Raw genomic sequence first — 17117 nt, forward strand, 5'->3', positions numbered from 1 at the left:
TGTTTGAACAGTTATATGATTACCCTGATTCCGGATAATAGTATCTGGTTGTACTGTTCGCGCTTGAGTAATAAAATAGCCCACTTGCCCATACTGAAGAAATGAGTGTTATGATGAGAATGATAATGCTCAAAAGAGTTGCATAAAGCTGATAACAACACTACATTTTGTGCAATAATGAAAAACCAACATTGATACAGTATAGCTACATGACTACATCCTGCTCATTCAGCTATGTAAGTGTCCAAAAAATCTATTCTCTGCGTTACATAATAATTAAAATAGTTAAATGGACATGACTTCGAAATTCCTCATAGCTAGAGGTTTGCTATGCAGCTTTATAACATGGAAATTGATTGTTTTCTGTACCAACTTGTTTTTTTTGTTGGAAAAACGAACATATGCAAACAATCAGAATGGCCTATGTATTCTGATCACATCTTACCATATTGCAGCCCATTTTTCATCACTGCAAAAAAATAGTGTGCGCAATTCGTTGCAAACTCGATTTTTTCCAGCAATCGTGATATTTATCCTACTTGGTGAGTCTTGTAATTTAGAACCTTAGACTCAAAAACATGAGCTATCAGTTCTTGTGCACCTTTTGCTGGTCCTTTCTTCGTTATTATATAATCAGCCGTCTCTCAGGAATATCCAAGCTGCCCGAAAAGGCTTAACCGTCGGTCTTGAATCTGTCGAACAAAAGCACATTTTGCCAGAGGGATAGTTTGGTTTCCGATGAGGTCGTTTAACTATAGGTACACCAACTGACCCGAGTTGATTGATTACTAAGACGGAAAGCTTCTTGGATGACGGCACGGCACTTCTACTTTTTATTTGTCTATGGTTGTAAGTTGTAACACATCTTTTTGGAGAGCCCGCCCGTGCGCTTTTACTTCCCGACGCGTTTCGTCCGACACACAATGGGAAAAAATCGTCCATAGCGCAATTAAATTCAATATCTCGATTCGGTATGGGCGGATTGCGCTAAAATTTTGACACAAATCGTAGAATTTTCTTGGCAATCTTGCATAGGTGGTTTAGTTCACTGGACGAAGCTGCAAGATCCCGTTTAACTCTAATGCCCCTTATTTATTATGGAATTAGTCAAGTTTGAAGTTATGAAACATAACAAATTTGATCTCTAATTTTGCCTAAAACCTAAGTAAGCTAAAATATTGCTCCTTTTACCCCCTTTTTACCCTTTTATTTAAAGTTCTATTATTTTATAATTATTACCCAGAGGCCAAAGACTTCCGGAAAGCATAACAGCTTCGTGTAGTGAACTTAACCACCTTTGCACTATTTCCCAGAAAGTTATACGATTTGTGTCAGTCAAAATGTCAAATAATCCGCACGTACCGAACCGAGATATTAAATTTATTCGCTTTATGGACAACTTTTTTTCTCCATGGAAGGCTTTTCGTCCAGGCTGGTTTAGAATAGACGTCTCAGCAACATCCATAACGGGCTGGTCGAATTCATATGATGTTAACTGATTGTTGTTCTCTAGAGCATGTCGTAGATGGTGGCAATAGACTTCCCTGTCGGCGGCATCGTATCACCATCGTGATATCCGGGAAGTCAAAATGACTTTGGAGGGGAGCCATGGGCAGGGCAGTGATCGTTACTGGGAAGTGGTTGCTACCAGAACAGGTCGAAATACACTACCCACTATACGGGGAGAATGGACCAACCGACAGTGGGCACGTCGATGGCGGTGGCCGAATGGCCGATGAAGATTAGAGAGTGGCATCAGGTCAGTTCACTCTAAAGCTTCCAGTAAGTTGATACCATGAGGATTGGACAATAGATCGCCCCAAGCCGTGTGGTGCCTATTCATGTCTCCAAAGAGAGGGGCAGGGTGTTTTTAATAATGTTAGGGGAAGTGCGGGTAGCACGCCCATTGGGGTCAAAACGCGCCACCCTTAAATAAGGCTAAATATCCCCATTGTAGTTATTTTCAATAGTCCTTATGATAAAGCAATGAATAATATTTCCACTGGATACATACATTTCATGATTTTACTCTAATTATACATAAAAAAAACTTGAGAAAAAAACGGTTTATGCGTGTTTTGATGCAATTTTGGTCGGTAAAATTTAGTCTTTCTATCACTGTTACACATTGATAAATTGAAAAATGAGCTATGATGCTTGTTCGTGTTATTGCGGGCAGCAGGGACTATGTCCAAAGGGCTTGACGATCCCTCTCCAGGCTATCTGTCAGTTGTGGGGTTTACCTAGGATGTGGTGGGGTTTGACAGTGGGCCCTGTTAAATTCCTATAAAAAGCTGCATGTATCCGCAAGTAGGCCACACCAAAGCGACCGTGTGCCGCTCAAAGCGCACAAGCCCAAGTCCTGGTGTCAGGTGGGACACAAAACAGACCTGACACGACGACCCTCCGACGAGACAGGAGGTTTGCGCATGCCCAATAAGCATCCTGGAACACTAATAACGAGCAATATAAGAGATAATACGACTCGATATAATCGGCAAAGACCTAGGCGATGAATAAAGGATCACGATTGGAAGCTTGGAACATGGAACTGCAAGTCGCTAGGTTTCGCAGATTGGGACAGGATGATCTACGATGAATTACATCCCCGCAACTTCGACGTCGTGGCGCTGCAGGAGATTTGCTGGACAGGACAGAAAGTGTGGAAAAGCGGGCGTCGAGCGGCTATCTTCTACCAAAGCTGTGGCACCACCAGCTGGGAACCAGCTTCATAGTCCTGGGTAAGATGCGCCAACGTGTGATTGGGTGGCAGCCAATGAGGATAAAAGGCCGTTTCTTCAGCTATAGCATCATCAATGTGTACTGCCCACACGAAGGGAGACCCGACGACGAGAAAGAAGCGTTCTACACACAGCTGGAGCAGACATACGCACAGGTAGGAAGGTAGGAAATGTATAGACCGGTCGTCGGACCGGATAGTCTGCACACCGTATTGAATGACAACGGCCAACGATGCATGAACTTCGCAGCCTCCCGCGGAATGGTAGTCCGAAGCACCTTCTTTCTCCGCAAAAATATCCACAAGGCCACATGGAGATCACCTATCCAAGAAACGGAAAACCAAATCAACCACGTTCTAATCGACGGTAAATTATTCTCCGACATCACGAACGTACAGCCAACTGGCGGTTGTTAGATTTTCTAACAATTCTGTATAAGAATCTACCAAAACCTGTATAAAAACTGGGCATATGCGAAATTGTTAGATTCTCATACAATATTTGTATAAGAATCTAACAATTTCGCATATGGCCAGTTTTTATACAGGTTTTGGTAAATTCTTATACAAAATTGTTGGAAAATCTTACAACCGCCGGTTGGGTGTACGCACTTACCGCAGTGCGAATATTGAATCCGACCACTACCTCGTTGCAGTATGCATGCGCTCAAAACTCTCGACGGTGTTCAATACGTGTCGAAGTCAGACGCCGCGGCTTAACATTGGGCGGCTACAAGACGGTAGACTAGCCCAAGGATACGCGCAGCAGCTGGAAGTGTCACTCCCAACGGTAGAGCAGCCAGGCGCAGCATCTCTTGAGGATTGCTGGAGAGATATTCAATCCGCGTAGCACCGCAACCGTTGCACTTGGCACGGTGCCCTCTGATCAGAGAAACAACTGGTATAACGGCGAATGTGTGCAGTTAGTGGAAGAGAAGAATGCAGCATGAGGGAGATTGCTGCAACACCGCACAAGGACGAACGAGGCACGATATAAACGGGTGCGATTTTCCGGAGGAAAAAGCGCCAGCAGGAAGATCGAAACCGTGAAGAGACCGCGTGAGGTTGTCCAAAGGTGGCGGCAGCACTACGAGGAACACCTGAATGGCGATGTGGTAGACGGTATGATGATGGACCTGGAAGAACGCGCGCAGGACATAATTTTACCGGCTCCGGATCTCCAGGAAATCCAGGAGGAGATTTGGCGGCTGAAGAACAACACAGCCCCTGGTGTTGGTCAACTACAAGGAGAGCTTTTTAAACACGGTGGTTACTCACTGGCGCTGCACTGGGTCATCACCAAGATTTGGGAGGAGGAAATTTTGCCGCAGGAGTGGATGGAAGGTGTCGTGTGTCCCATCTACTAAAAGGGCGATAAGCTGGAGTGTAGCAACTACCGCGCAATCACATTGCTGAACGCCGCCTACAAGGAACTCTCCAAATTTTATGCCGTCGACTAGCACCAATTGCAAGGGAGTTCGTGGGGCAGTACCAGGCGGGTTTTATGGGCGAACGCTCCACCACGGACCAGGTGTTCGCCATTCGCCAAGTACTGCAGAAATGCCTCGAAAACAACGTGCCCACTGCCCACACATCATCTATTCATCGACTTCAAAGCCGCATATGATACAATCGATCGAGACCAGCTATGGCAGCTAATACACGAAAACGGATTTCCGGATAAACTGATACGGTTGATCAAAGTGACGTTGGATCGGGTGATGTGCGTAGTTAAAGTTTCAGGGGCATTCTCGAGTCCCTTCGAAACCCGCAGAAGGTTACGGCAAGGTGACGGTCTTTCGTGTCTGCTATTCAACATCGCTTTGGAAGGGGTAAGAAGAGCAGGGATTAACACGAGTGGTACAATTTTCAACAGGTCCGTCCAGCTATTTGGCTTCGCCGACGACATAGATATTATGGCACGTAACTTCGAGAAGATGGAGACAGCCTACATCAGACTGAAAAGCGAAGCTAAACGGATTGGACTAGTCATCAACACGTCGAAGACAAAATACATGATAGGAAGGGGTTCAAGAGAAGACAATGTGAGCCACCCACCATACAAAACGCTCATTAGACCGATATTCCTCTTCGAACACGAGACCTGGACGATGCTCGTGGAGGACCAACGCGCGCTTGAAGTTTTCGAAAGAAAAGTGCTGCATACCATCTATGGTGGGGTGCAGATGGCGGACGGTACGTGGAGGAGGCGAATGAACCACGAGTTGGATGAGCTGCTGGGAAAACCATCCATCGTTAACACCGCAAAAATCGGACGACTGCGGTGGGCCGGGAACGTAGCCAGAATGTCGGACAGTAACCCGGTGAAAATGGTTCTCGACAACGAACGGACGAGCACAAGAAGGCGAGGTGCGCAGCGGGTAAGGTGGATCGATCAGGTGGAAGATGACTTGCGGACCCTCCGCAGACTGCGTGGTTGGCGACGTGTAGCCATGGACCGAGCCGAATGGAAAATACTCTTATATACTGCACAGGCCACTTCGGCCTAAGTCTGAATAAATAATTAAATCGTGTTCTTTATGTTCAATACGATATGCTGTTCTTCAGTTTGCGCTTGTAAAAACGGGATTTTCCTTATAGTAGGCGTCCTAACCCTAGTTCCTCTACTGCCTTTGTTTTAGATGCCGCTTACCGGGCTGCAGGGTTGGTAGATGTTATCTACGGTTATTGGCATGCTACACTGGAGACGGACTTTAACGACTGAGATGTCCTAGTTGAGCTCAAGCACGTCAATATGGATGTCCCCTGTTGTCGCTGAATATCGGATGTTAGCTCCCAGTGACTTAGGTCAGTGACCAGATATTCCACAGGCCAATGTAGGACGCTCGGAGTGAACTTTGGATTTAGCATAAGTGAATGAATTTATTTTTTGAAACACATTACAATTTATTTATACTTCAACAATTACAAGCTTTATTTAAACATCTTCAAAGTTTCTGTCAATTTGAAAAATACTTTTCAGCGGAGTGAACTTTCTTTGGTAGTTCTACATTGTTATAAATCCTGTCATGAAAACCCTTAAAACTTTCAGCGAAGTTATGTCTGACCTGTAACATACATTTCAGAGTTTCGACTCTGAGTTGTGTTTTTCGGTAGTCCAAATCTTGTCTTTACATTACTGAATGGAATGTTGTTTTCGTCAAAATAAGTAAAATTTTATTCTAATCTGTTATTTACTTTTGTAATTTTCTCTATTCTGTTCTTTACTTCTTCTAGGTCAACATATATCTAAACATATGAAACTTCATCAAAGAGATCTCGTTCAGATTTGTCTGCATCAAGTAAATCCTCATTTTTTTGAAAACTCTGAAATATTTTCGGAACTTTTTTGTACCTCAGACCAATCAAATTCTCTGTGCAGACAAATATGTCGAACTGATCATAGCTTACACAACCTCACTTGATCAGTACAGTTGCTGATTAAGAATGTGTACAGCCACCAAACATTCTAAATACTCACGCTTCTCTAATGTGGACGTGTACTATACACATGTGGATGTGTTGGCTTGAGAAATAGATTGCGAGTGATTTGACTATGCGTCCAATTTGGGAATTTCGAACTCGTTCAGTAGCCGCTAGGTTGCGAAGGCCGACGGAGGTCCTTCGTAGCTTAGTTGATTAAAGCACCAGTCTAGCGTACTGTAGGGTCATGGGTCCGAGTCCCATCGAAGGGAAAGTGGTTACCTCAAATACATTTTCCAAATCAATATCTTCCACATAACGTATATATTCACATATGAGTTTTTACAACATTGTAAATTCAAACTGATGTCAAACTCAATGATAGCTGCATTGCGTTGCACATTAAGATACACTTTTATTGCATCTGACGTCGATTGACAACCGTTTGACGTCTAGAATGCGTTTCATTCAGTTATCGAACATGTTGCAGTTATCGAATAGCTACTTTATAACATCGTAAAGTTTGCTGACAAATGAAATCCTTCAACAAACAACTTCGTAGCCAAAAATCTAACTTCTATCAATCAGTTATATCAGTGTTTATCAAGTTGACTATTTTTAAATTGAGATGATTTAAAGGAAATAATTCTTATTAAATTTCTGCACAGCTGTTGATATCTATAAACCTTTCCAGTATGTATTAGGGAGCATCCATAAATTACGTAACGGTTAGAGGGGGGAAGGGGAGGTTGCTCGAGGTGTGACAATCTATATAAATGTTTTAAATGATTCATACAAAAAGTGTGACATAGGGGGAGGGGGGTTTGAACATGGCCATTTTTTTTCGTTACGTAATTAATGGATCTTCCCTTAACGACTAGTGCTCACTTTTTGTCATGGGTATGAGGTTCATCGAAGTATTGGCAAAAGAAATGGTTTAAACAGGAATGACTCGAATAGTTTTTGAACTTCGGCGAGTAAAACGCCTTTTCGATTATTCCCTCATTCGTATCCTGATTGAGGTAGATGTATGAAAACTAGGTCTAGAATAGTGTAGACCAGATGAAATTGTTATGCGATACCCAGACAGGAAGGTACAAACAAATGTTTCCCCTTTTATGATAAAACATCGAACAATTTCTAGAGGCGAACGTCTTTATGACATGAACCTACAAAGCAAAACGAGCCTCAATGATGCTAATACCAGAGATACAAAAGCGGCACCGTGTGAGCTAAATTCCAGACTTCCTCCATAAGTTCAGTAACAATTCTCGCTTAACTTTTCAAAAGGTCCTAAGTAACATTTTTTTTCATGAATTAATTTGAATAGCGCAATCAACAGATCAACATGAAAGCTTTTGATTGCAGTACTCAAATTAATTCATGAAAAAAATGTTACTTAGGTCCGTTTGAAAAGTTAAGCGAGAATTCTTAGTTTTACTTTAAATATTATGTATCCCAAGATAAACACTCAGATCATGATCATCTCAATCAGCCTCCGTTGAATCGCGCCGGACCGCGCCCATTTACTTTACACACGGCGGCTATTCAGCTATGGCAACCCCATTCGGCGGCTCATAAAATCTAACAGCCCAGACTCGCACCCTGTGGAAAAGCTTATGAGCGCGCTGCTGCGCAATCTTTGCTTGCGCGTTACCACCGCAAAGATCTGAGCGTTTGAGAAGAGCGCGACAATATGAACCTGGCTAATATTATTGAAATTTTGATGGTAATATCTGCTTTCAGTTCTCAAAGCCTGAAGCATCAAACGGAAAATATTCCAATTGGAACTATACAACATAGCAAGTTGGTCAAACTCTACTTTATCGATCTTGTATGCAATATTTCACGCATACTACGTCGGTGATTCATGATCTTGTTCTGGCACAAACGAAAGCCTATAAATTTTCAGAAATGGTGCTGTGGTCATATATGGTCAGGAAGCTTTAGTAACATAACTTTCTTGTGGTAGGGAGCGATCCCTTATTACCACAACGTATATTACTCAAAGGTTTTCGAAGCAGATGTTTACTAGGAACATCAGATGCTAAATATTTATAAAAACCAAATCCCGGTAATCTAACGTAATGAGAGGTTCAATCACGATTGAACGGTGGCTGTGGCTGAAAATAATCTCATTCGATTTTGCCGAGACAGCTGCTCGGGGTTGGCTCGAGGTATCCAAAATACATTAGGGAGACGGCAGGTATTTTCGTCTGTTCGTCATAGTCTCGAAAACCAATAAAAGAGACGCTTTTTTGTAAAACTCATATGTACGTACCAAATCGTAAATTCAGGAGAAACGTTCTGCTATAGTGGAGTTCTAGCAAATGTACGTTGCTTTCGTTGGTTTTAGCCCCTATGACGATGGACGGAAATACCTGCCGTGTCCCTATGTATATTAATACATTTGAGGGTGCAAAATATGTTGCACGGAATAAAATAAAGAACATTTTCAATTCGGAAAGTTGCAAATATTGGCGATTCATCAATAACTGATGTTCAATCTGAGTTTCTGTTTCATAAATAGGATTTTCGTCAATATAGGTTATAATGGCCAATAGTGGACCCTCCAGCCAATGTAAACATTTTGCTATGAAATTTCATTGGGAGAACCTTCCTTACAGCCCTAGGATTTGATTACGTGCGTTGGAAATGCTATGGAAAGCAAAATTAGAAGATTTTCACAATTTTGTAAAAAATAAACACAAGAGTGTTCATTATAGGAATATTTTGGGAGGTCCATAATAGAGTAGCAAAACGTCCCGTAACAAAACATGAAAATCAAATGAAGTGTCGACTATAGGGAAGCAATTTCTTAATATGGACCCCCAGGGGGTCTACTATAGAGCGAATTCAGTCAAACTTTAAAATTTTTATTTCAACGATTAACATATATGATGTTTATACATGTACATATTTGAGTGTTTTATGTATGTATCGTGAACAGAAGATGCAGAACTTGTCATTAGATATCAAGTGGAATTAATATGTTGAAAATTTTTACTCCTTATGGCAGGAAGAGCAAAATTCCGCTACGAGGGGTTCACCATTGGATAGTTTACCCTAATGGTGTGATTTCCACTTGTATCGAACTTGTTGTTTTAAAGATACAAGCAGATATTAGGAAGCACTTCCTCTAGGAGTCCACAATCGCACATTTACCCCAAGCTTGCAAAAAGGCCAAGTAGGGTTTAATTATTCCACTATAATTCTGAACGTATTACCATAATAATAAAATCACCGTAACTAAACGGGTGACCACCCTCAGATCAGTAAAACTCAAAAGCACAAAACCCCTCGGAATGTGTATAATCAAAACGACATATCGATAACGCGCATGAGCAACTGGTAGCACTGGCAGCCTGCTAGCACAAACTACATCATGTCTGTCATTCATCGCATTATTTGTTGTCATGTAGCTGGTACTTATCCTCGTCGTAGAGGGTGTGCATTGATACAGTTTTGTTGACAGTGATTCCAAATCAGGAACCGGCAAATCAAATATAATCAGGCGCAATTTGCTCGCAAATAAATGGTCCAAACAAACAGTGATGCTAATCAGAACACTTTGGAACTTCCAACGTGTAACATTTTACCATTGTACCGATCGCTTCTATAATCAATTTTAGTGACATGGAAGAACAACAGAAATTGAACTTCATTTGTGGAGAATTGACTGAAATCGTTCTGGAAGAGCTGAATCCGAATGCAGAGCTGGTAAAAGTCACACTATCGACCCCGGAACATCTAGATGGATTCATGTCTGTCATTCATAATTTAATTTTGGAGACAAGAGATAAAAAGACAAGGTAATTGACACACGATTGTGCTGGACTGTAATGAGTTTCATTGATTTATTTTTGCAGTGAATCCAAAACCTTCAACTTAATGGTGAAAGTAATGAAAGGTGATGAAGCATTCCGGGAAAGCTCCTTAGCAAAACTTCAGTTCAGCAACGAAATTTACATCTATACAAAAGTTGTTCCTGAGTTCATTCAACTTTTAACATCAAGGAATAGTTCTGTCCGAGGAGAGAACTGGTGTCCAAAAATATTTTATGGAAAGGCAGGAAAAATTCCAAACTTTAGCAGCATATACGAAACCATTCTGGTTATGGAAAACATGACCTTGGATGAATTTCGAGCTGGACCGAGGAATGACCTGGACGAGGCCCATTTGAAACTCATGACAAAGAACATAGCTCAGTTCCACGCGTGTACATATGCCATGAAAATCGAGAATAAGGAGAAGCTGGAAACGCTGGTCAATGGAATTATTCCAATGCACTACAGCAAAGATGGGCAAATTTTCAACAGTTACGCAGTACTTTTCAAGCTCGGTTTGGATCGAATATTTGAATACATCGATAATCATTCCTCCGTTCTCGATAATGATCAGTTCAAAACCGATATGATGCAATTCCGTACGATACATGGAGAAGAGCCTATTCATTTGATGCAGAAGTTTTTAGAAAGAAACGAATTTTCCGTTATTTTGCATGGTGACTACAATAGAAACAATGTGCTCTTCAAATATGAGAACGATAAACCAGTTGATCTTCGGATGTTCGATTTTCAGGAGAATCGCTACGGTACACCTTCAATCGATTTAACATTTTTCATGTGCATGAGCATGCCAACAGGATTTCGGGAAAAATATTGGAACATTTTGCTCAAGTATTACCATGACCATTTGATGGGCACATTGGTAGACATTTTGAAATGTGATAGAAATGATTCTCGCTTGGAAACGTATAATTATAACAATTTTATGAATCATATGAAGAAATTCGGGCTATATGGAGCAATGATCGCCGCTCATTTTCTGCCATGGATGTTAGGATCGGAAGAGGAATGTGGTCAACTTGCTCACCATTTTACAAAGGATTTAAATTCGTCGGAGATGAAACATTGGACGAGAGTTAGTGGGGGTGAACTGGTTGATAAACGGTTGATTGAGATTTTTAGACACATGAGTCATCTCGGATACTTTTCGATTGTTGATGGTGAATGATCATGAACATACTATATACGAAATATAAGTAGAAACATTATTTGGCTCAGTGACTTATTATTATTTTTTTTAGGAAATCCAACAATGATTCTATCTAAATTTTGTCAACTACATTTTTGAGTATTATAGTATCACATGTTTTGTTTTCAAATATGTCTGCCTTCTTCTCCGTCCGTTTACTGGAATTACATCTCCCAATTGAACACTACCGCCTCTCTGCTTTACCATTTGCTGTATTCATATGAAACGGTGCCAGCGGAAGTGGTACATGTTTCATTGAGTAAGTTTTACAGGAGACGCATTTTTCCGAAAACTTCGAAAATAAAGTTCAAATTAGCAATTTTCTGCATCTCAACTGTACCAACGTGTTGTGACTGATGTGCCTAAAGGTAGTAATGAGAAATATGCGGAGTTTCTTAACAAATTTCAAGTTTGTTAGAAAAAAAATGCACATGTACTACTATTAATGGAAACAAAATGCAAGAGAAACCGAAAATCGTTATCAGCAAAAGTGGTACATATACGATTATAAAATTATTTAAGCCATCTTTAAATTCAAAACAGGGTTAAAATCTGTTGCGGAAATATCCATGTTGTCAAATTTTCTTTTCAATAAGCTGATTTTAGTGGGTAGAACTGCACATGTACCACTTTTCCTGGCTAGAGATGTCGTAAAATCCCGATTAATCGATTAGTTACTAATCGATTACTCTTGATTCTTGTCGATTATTGAATCGATTAATCATTGTATAGTAATCGATTCAAAATTAATCAATTATCCCAACGATGAATCGATTAATCGAAATAATCAATTAATTTTCGACATCCTTATGATGTCGTAAAATTCTGATTAATCGATTAGTAACTAATCGATTACTCACGATTCCTCTCGATTATTGAATCGATTAATCGTTGGGTAATAATCGATTCAAAATTAATCGATTATCACAACGATGAATCGATTAATCGAAGTAATCGATTAATTTGCGACATCTCTATTCCTGGCAACGAAATTGCCATTGTGATATATACCAGAAATTAAAATGTGCATATCTCCAGATTTAGTTGTCAAACATAACTTTTTCATTTTTCCCTAACTAGACCGTTGCTCATAGAAGCAGTTGGTGTATAAAACACAAAATCGACAAAAATGGTTCATGTACCACTTTCGCTGGCATCGGTTCATATACCATGAGGTGGTCACACAGAAAATGCGACATCTAACTTGCAACATGTGTGCTACTCAACTTATGATCATGGAAATCGAGAGTGTTTACAACCCGAAAATTTCCTAGACTGAACAGGGAATTTAACCCAGCCACCTTCAGCAAGTTCTTGCTTTGTCACTACGCATCTTACCGCACGACAACGGCAGGTTTTTAAAAATGTATGGGAAGCTTAACCCTTGACGTAAGGAAATTTTCCAAACAAGTTACCATGTGAAATCAAATTTGATGTAAATTAATGTTTCGTTCAGTTGGCAACCTAAATTAGTCTTGCGAGCAAAAGTATAGGATTTCCAATCCGGAGATGGCGAGTTTCAATTCTCAGTTCAGTTCGGTTTATGCAATTGGCGAGCATACAGAATGTATCAATTGATATCTGTGGATGAGCTATTCATGTTCTAGTTGGAATGTAAAGCCATTGAAGAAGAAGAAGCATTTTTAGCTCGTATTAAAAATATAAAATCAAATAGGGGAACTGCTCCTGGAATTCATCTCATGGCTTCGATATTCATCGCATCAAAAACAAAGCAATGGAAAGCAATTTGATTTGTTGTTCATTTTATTTATACGCATGTTTACGAAAAGAAGCAACGAAATTGGTGCTGTATTTCTTTGTTTCGCGATGAGATGATGAGTTCCCTTATATTATTATCAAATGCAAAATATGCACAAACAGTCAGTGACCCGCTTTATGGTAATTGATATTTTGTTGTAAGTGCGTGTGGTTGGTTGCATGTTGGAATACCTAATTTATCATATCACTAGCTTTGTCTCGCCAAAATTTGATATTTTACAAAATTTGTGTTTAATTTGAATGGAAGCCTTCCCTTGTTGAGAGAGGAGGGGTCTTGAAACACCATGGAAACATTTCTTGTCTTCATACACCTCCATATGCCAAATTTGGCTCCATGTGCTTAATTAGTTCTCAAATTAAAAAGAAATTTGTGTTTGATTCGTACTCCAGAGAAGAGAGGAAACAAAAACACTGCATACAAATTTTCACGCCAATCGGTTCAGTAGTTTCCGAGTCTATGAAGGTCAGACAGGCATAAATTTATTCAGAAATCTGATAAATCCAATTTTAAATGAATAATTAAGAACAAAACATATTTTCTGATTTTAAATGTATTTTCATGCACATATTTAGAGCATTCAAATAATGGTGTGAATGTGGTGTATTAAGGAGCACGATGGATATAGTCGGCGACGGTCAAGCTGTGGAACCACCAACGCTGGACGAGGTTAGGAAGGCTCTAAACAAGCTAAAAAAACAGTAAAGCTGCTGGGGGGGACGAGATCCCGGTCGAGCTTCTCAAACACGGAAGTGAGCAGCTGCATCAATCAATCCGCCACATTATCCAGAAAATATGGGAGGATGAAGAACTGCCTGCCGGCTGGTTGGATGGCCTCATATGCCCAATCTATAAGAAAGGGCACAGACTAGAGTGTGCCAATTACAGAGGAATTACCCTTCTGAACTCGGCGTACAAAATATTGTCGCGTATCCTGTTCAGCAGATTGAGACCGCTTGAGGAGTCCTTCGTCGGCGAATACCAGGCAGGTTTTCGTGAGGGCCGATCAACGACGGATCAGATGTTTAGCCTGCGGATGATCATTGATTAATTCCGGGAGTATAACTTGCAGACTCACCATCTGTTCATTGATTTCAAAGCAGCGTACGATTCAGTGAAGAGAAATGAGATGTGGCAGATATTGTCCGAACATGGTATTCCGGCGAAACTGATTAGACTGATACGTGCAATGCTGAATGGCTCGAAATCAAGTATTCGGATTACAACCTAGTGTCAACCTCGTTTGTGACCTTAGACGGATTGAAGCAGGGTGATGCACTTTCGAATTTATTGTTCAACATTGCACTCGAATGCGCTATTAGGAGATCTGGCGTGCAGAGGAACAGCACTATCATCACACGGTCGCATATGCTTCTGGGCTTTGCGGACGACATCGACCTTATTGGTATCGACCGCAGAGCAGTAGTGGAGGCTTTTGTCCCACTAAAGAGGGAGAAAAGCGAGGATAGGCTTGACCATGACCTCTACCAAGACAAAGTACATGGTGGCAGGTATAGATAGGGGAAAACCTAGTGGTGTTGGTGCTGAGATAGTGCTTGATGGGGATGTGATTGAAGTTGTTGAAGAATTTGTTTACCTTGGAAGCTTTGTGACATAAGACAATGACGTTTCCCGTGAAGTAAAAAGACGTATTGCTGCTGCGAATAGTGCCTATTACGAATTACGTAAACAGCTTAGGTCCCGCAGCATGCAGACGGAAACGAAACTTGCTCTATACAAAATTCTGATTCTACCAGTGGCCCTTTATGGAAATGAAGCATGGACCGGAGAGCTTTCGGGGTTTTCGAGCGAAAAGTGCTGGGTATAATACACACCAAGAAAATCTCAATTTTATGAGGGACGCAATCCTTTAAGCTGACGTAATCATCCGAGATGCATATCCAATCATAACATAATATTGTGTCATATTTGCTTCAGACACCCTAAACAATATATTTGCAGTATCATTCTGTCATCAAATACCGAATGCTAGCCATTAAATGCTTCTCATTACCAAATGGTTTAAATTTACAGTAAGAATGACTGAAATCCGAAGCGCCCCGAAACAAACAAAGTGACCCATGAATACAAGATTCTTTACGCACCAACTGAGCACTGTTTTTGTTTCTCCTTCAGCGCAGTTGCAAGGAACAAGCAGTGGATGGGCTGATGCTTCCCCATATTCATGAAATTGTAGAACATGTTAAGCTTCGATCTCCCTTCTGCCAAGCAGCAGGAATGGTAGAGTGGTATCGAACGGGGCTCCCACTCATAAGATCTGGTGTTAGATTGGACATGCTGGGCCTTACCATTTTTGCTACATACACTAGTTTTTTGGCCGTGTAAAATTTAGGATACACATTTTCAGAGTCTTGTAAAAATTAATTCGAACGCAATAATGCGTCTTTTGGTTCGCTTAGATATGTCGGTCTTAAATGACATAATGTTACAGGACTTTTTCGTAGTGTGGGTAGGTAGATTTACGAGCAACAAATTATCAGCTGAAACGTTGCACAATGGTCGGATTCGTCAAATTTCACGACATAAATCGATAACTCAAAAACCATCAGTGCTAGAGTTTTGACGTCTTCAGAAGAAATGATCTACAAGAAGGGATCTATTTTTTGCGTAGGTTGTCATTAGGGGGGCTCTTCGATAATTTTTTTTTGGAAATTTATTTTTTTACCCTTTTGAGTTAGGAGTTCATATAATTCTACAAAGTTGTAGAAAATTTAATTCTTAGCATTTTTGCTTAATAAACATTTATTTTATCTCATATAGATAATGTTTTATGACAAAACTACTAAATTTAGATAGGGTGGTCCCGAAAAAATAGTTTTTAGCGTACACTTTCATCAATTCAGAATATTTTCAAAAACTGTTTTAGCATCGCTTCACGGTCTTTGGATGGCGCATCTTTTGGTTACATAAGACGGCTAATAACTTCATTTTCAAGCATATTATAAGAGCTTTTTTTCATGAAAAAGTGATATTTTTCTGAGCATTCTACTGCAGCTAGAAGCAAATATTAGCGAAAATTTCAATCGTAATCTGGAAGGCCCATCAAATCCATGGTATTTCATTTGTCCATGTTTGTCCACTTTTGTTTGATAATCATATTAGTTTTTGTATGAAAAATCAGCTATTTCATGGGAAACACATATACCATATCCCTGATTTTCGCAATATTTGGTAGAATAATTCTTTTTCGAAAATAAATAAACTCACTTTTTGATTTTGTCCGATTTCGATCCAGGGTGGTCGAAAAAATCAACATTTTAGAAAAAATATGTTTTTAAAACATAATTTTTGAACTACTGGACCAATTGTCAATGTTCATGGAATCACATTTAGTCATTGACCCTCACTTAGAAACTGTGAAAATGAAATTATTCTGCGAATTAGCCATGTAAAATCAACTTGAATTTTATGATTTTGTATTTCGCCACAAAAGTGCGCTCTTAAGCATTTATTTCATGAAAACACCTTGAAAATCGTTCCAGTAGTTAAAATGTCAAAATGATTTTTTCGACTTCTTTTCCACACGAGTTGATTTAAATATTTTAGATAAAGAACGATTCTTTGTGGGCTTTGTGGCCGTGCGGTTAGCGCCGTCAATCGTCTAGAGGCATGGACTATGGAGCGTGGGCTCGATTCCCGCCTCGGTAAGAAGGAAACTTTTCGTGATCGAAAAATTCTCCACCCCACTGGGTATTATGTGTCCTGTCAGTTGTCTAGGTGTTAAGTGTTCAGTCTGTACGACCTCTGGTCGAAGACGGTGTTCTTGTCTTTTATTCTACCAAATATTGTGAAAATCCAAAAGATGATATATGTGTTTCACCCTAATTTTTCGTACAAAAATAATACTATCGTCAAACAAAAGTGGACAAAGATGGACAAATGAAATACCATGGATTTGATGGGCCTGCATGTATATTTTCAGATGACGATTAAAATTTTTGCTAATATTTGCTACTAGCTGCAGTAGAATGCTCAGAAAAATAACACTTTCTCATGAAAAAACGCTTATAATATGCTTGAAAATGAAGCTATCAATCATATTATGTAAGAAAAAGATGCACCATTCAAAGACTGTGAAGCGATGCTAAGACAGTTTTTGAAAATATTCTGAATTGATGA

The 17117-nt window shown here is 40.1% G+C and overlaps 1 protein-coding gene across 1 annotated transcript; it reads left to right on the forward strand.

The window, feature by feature from the left end:
* Nucleotides 1–9599: 9599 nt before the first annotated feature.
* On the forward strand, nt 9600–11219 carry LOC134227550 (uncharacterized). The gene is made up of 2 exons (XM_062709122.1): nt 9600–9975; nt 10033–11219. Exons 1-2 carry the CDS (start codon nt 9800–9802, stop codon nt 11177–11179), a joined length of 1323 nt encoding a protein of 440 aa, XP_062565106.1. The 5' UTR covers nt 9600–9799; the 3' UTR covers nt 11180–11219.
* Nucleotides 11220–17117: the final 5898 nt, after the last annotated feature.

This window comes from Armigeres subalbatus, chromosome 3 (genome assembly GCF_024139115.2).
Source record: "Armigeres subalbatus isolate Guangzhou_Male chromosome 3, GZ_Asu_2, whole genome shotgun sequence".
In the NCBI taxonomy this organism is placed as follows: Eukaryota; Metazoa; Arthropoda; class Insecta; order Diptera; family Culicidae; genus Armigeres; species Armigeres subalbatus.

Excerpts from the sequence above, each read along its gene's own strand:
- LOC134227550 (XM_062709122.1), top strand. The coding sequence starts at position 9,800 with ATGGAAGAACAACAGAAATTGAACTTCATTTGTGGAGAATTGACTGAA. Across the intron at positions 9,976-10,032 it reads ACAAGAGATAAAAAGACAAG|TGAATCCAAAACCTTCAACT; the intron begins GTAATTGACACA and ends TTATTTTTGCAG.